Genomic DNA, 2,776 nt, shown 5'->3' with positions numbered 1-2,776 from the left:
GATGTCCAAATTCTGGTGTGGTTCAGTGATATGTCTTATGTTCTCTCCACAGCTCCCTAGAAGCAGGGCCAAATCTGACTTCACTTAGGATCAATGCCACATTTGAACCATGGTCCCATATGAAAGAGTCCCTTTGCTGTAGCTCCCCAGGCCTCCTCAAATCAAACCTTCATTGGGCAAACTATAGATACAGGCTCTGACCTCCAGCTCCCTTAACTGTATCATTAACATTTCGTAATTAGGAAGTTTGAACAGCCTGAGGCTTGTCTACCAGGCTCTAAGAGATGGGAGAGATGCTCATATGGGAGCGAACAATCAGCCTAACAGCACTTCAAGAAAGTGGAAGAAGAAAGCAAATAATTCCCAACACTTGGGTTTGCTTTTCCCTTTGCAGAGCTTGTCTAAATGCTCCCAGCACAAATACTGTGGTGTCTGCAACTGATGGAAATTCTAAAAAACCTGCATTCTTTCTCTCTCTCAAAAAAAATAAAATAAAATAAAATAAAAAAATCCTCAGTCCCACAGATTCATTCCTGGCTGATCTTCACCCCTAGCAAAATCTTTCACTCTCCTACCTTGAGAGAAATCTGTGTATCCAGAGTGCCCTGCAGCTTCTTGATCTACTAAATGGAATCGCATTAAATATATTTATAAAAAAAAACTTAGCATGTCTGTAGCACTGACCAATTTACTTGTCAAAAGGAGAAAAAGTCTGACCATAGAATAGTCATTCAATAATTATATAATAATAATTATTCTAAGAATACTTATTAGACCTTCCCAGTTTTGCTAACTTAAAAAAAATGGGCCAGTAAAAGTTTCCTCACCAATCATCTAATTTCTTGTTTTATTACTTGCTTTATGTTAAGGTTTTTTGTTTTTTTTAAGAAGTCATCTAGCTAAATTCTTATACAGTATATTCTTTAAGATATGTAGTGAAAGACCCTTTTGACAATGTCCTTCCCACCTCCAAAAAGGATATTATTGTTTTAGGGTTAGCTCAACATTTTAAAGCCCATATATCCACTAAAGGGTGAGAAGGCAGAAATAGGAATAGTTATCCCCAATAAATATTCGCCAAAATGCACTATGCAAATATATTGAGTTTTATTTCTCTTTTATGGAAATAATAACAGACATTCAGGTAGAAAGATATTAAATTAATGCAGTCAACAATTTAAATTCAAAAATAAATATAAAGTCCAGCAGCTCACTGCATCCAAAACAGCTCAGATTTCTTCTAACAAATAGAAAAGTTTTTTTTGTTTAAATCAGAAGTTTCATACAACTTAATAGAAACAAACATAAAAGTGCTTTCTTAGAAAACATCCTGACCTTACTTGCAAATTGCTCTTGGAATCTATCCCACTCCAACTGGTTCTTTATCAGGAGGATAATTAAAAGGAACTTCACCCTCCCCCCTCTTAAGTAAAGCCTTCATCATGGTCCCTTCAAAGTCCCCCCCTTGCCATGCTGACTGACAGTTAGGATCTAATCTATAATACAAAAGAAAGTGTCCAATGGCCATTATTTGGAAAGCAATTCTTGGTAGCAAGGATCTCCACACATAGTCTCCCTTGAAAAATATAACTCTATAAAGTTCTTGCCCTTATGTCTGGCGGCTGCAGGCTTCACTATGAAGCACAGTCCCTTCTCTCTGTGTCCATTGCGCTTGCGAAGCTGCTGTGACGGGTGATCACTGAACCCCAATGGTCCCTTCACAGGGCAGAGTCAGAGTCACTAGAGTCCAAACTGTTCCGCAGCTTGCAGCTGCTGAGCTTCTCCCGCTGCAGGCTCAGGTTCTGGGTGCTCCTCCTCAGGCACTCCAGGGACTGCAGGAAGGATTTCTTGGCTTTCTCCTCCTCCATGGGGGAGACCCCTTCCTCCTCCACCTCCTGGATCTCATCGAAAGTCACCGGCTGGGTCTTGAAGCGGGACTGTCGCGGTCTCCTCAGCTTGCCCTTGGGGATCTTGGCGGGGCGGATGGGCTGAGGGTATTCCTCGGCGATGCACACGAAATGAGGCATGACCGCTTGGTAGCTGGAGCAGATGCCCATGAGCTCGGCTTGCTTGGCTGCCATCATGTTAGCCCCTCTGCTGCGGCTCTGCAAAACGTGCGCTCGGCAGAGGCAAGAGGAGCAGGCGGCCGTTGGCGAGTGCGCGGTCCCAGGCACCACGGGGATGGGCGCGGGCTCCGAACCGAGACAGAGCCCGGGAGCAGAGCGGGGGCGCGCCGGGCTGCGCTCAATCCTTCCCCTCAGCCCAAGGCAGGCCGGGCTCGCCGACAGACAGCCAGCTCCCTCCCCAGGCTGGCGGCGGAGTCTCGCTCGGGCGGGCTGCGCTCGCTGCCCCGGCTGGGAGCGGGTCCCCCTGCAGTCCCGCTGCGGAGCGCGGCCAAGGCGGGCGCTGCGGCCAGAGGCTCGCTCCGGTGCTCCGCGGAAAGCTGCTGCTGCCGCCTGTGTCGTCCCCGGCGCTATATAGCCCCCTGCAGCCCACACAGGAGCATGCTCAGATGCCACCAACTACCATTTAAAGCCTGCCCGGCCGCTTCCCTTCCGCCTGACGTCTGCGAGTCGTTTGTGCTAAAATAACGCCGCCCCCGCGATGCGGAGAGACTGTGCTGGGGAGGCCCCGGGGCTTTCCCGCGCCAGCCGAGGGGCCGCGCGCGGCGCTCGCGGGCTGCAGCCCCTGGCCCGGGGCAGGCTGAGGGGAAAGGCTCCCAGGCTGCGCTTCTCCGCTGGTAACCCACCCGCGGGGTGGGGCGGGGCGGCGCGGG

General features: G+C 49.2%; 1 protein-coding gene across 1 annotated transcript; it reads right to left on the bottom strand.

Moving 5' to 3' along the window:
- Positions 1–1,090: 1,090 nt before the first annotated feature.
- Positions 1,091–2,491, bottom strand: C6H11orf96 (chromosome 6 C11orf96 homolog). The gene has a single exon (XM_073348063.2). It carries the CDS (start codon positions 2,082–2,084, stop codon positions 1,719–1,721), a length of 366 nt encoding a protein of 121 aa, XP_073204164.1. The 5' UTR covers positions 2,085–2,491; the 3' UTR covers positions 1,091–1,718.
- Between the last annotated feature and the right edge of the window lie 285 nt (positions 2,492–2,776).

The sequence above is a fragment of the Lepidochelys kempii genome, chromosome 6 (genome assembly GCF_965140285.1).
Source record: "Lepidochelys kempii isolate rLepKem1 chromosome 6, rLepKem1.hap1, whole genome shotgun sequence".
NCBI classification, from domain to species: Eukaryota; Metazoa; Chordata; order Testudines; family Cheloniidae; genus Lepidochelys; species Lepidochelys kempii.
This window is presented reverse-complemented; position numbering and strand designations above follow the sequence as displayed.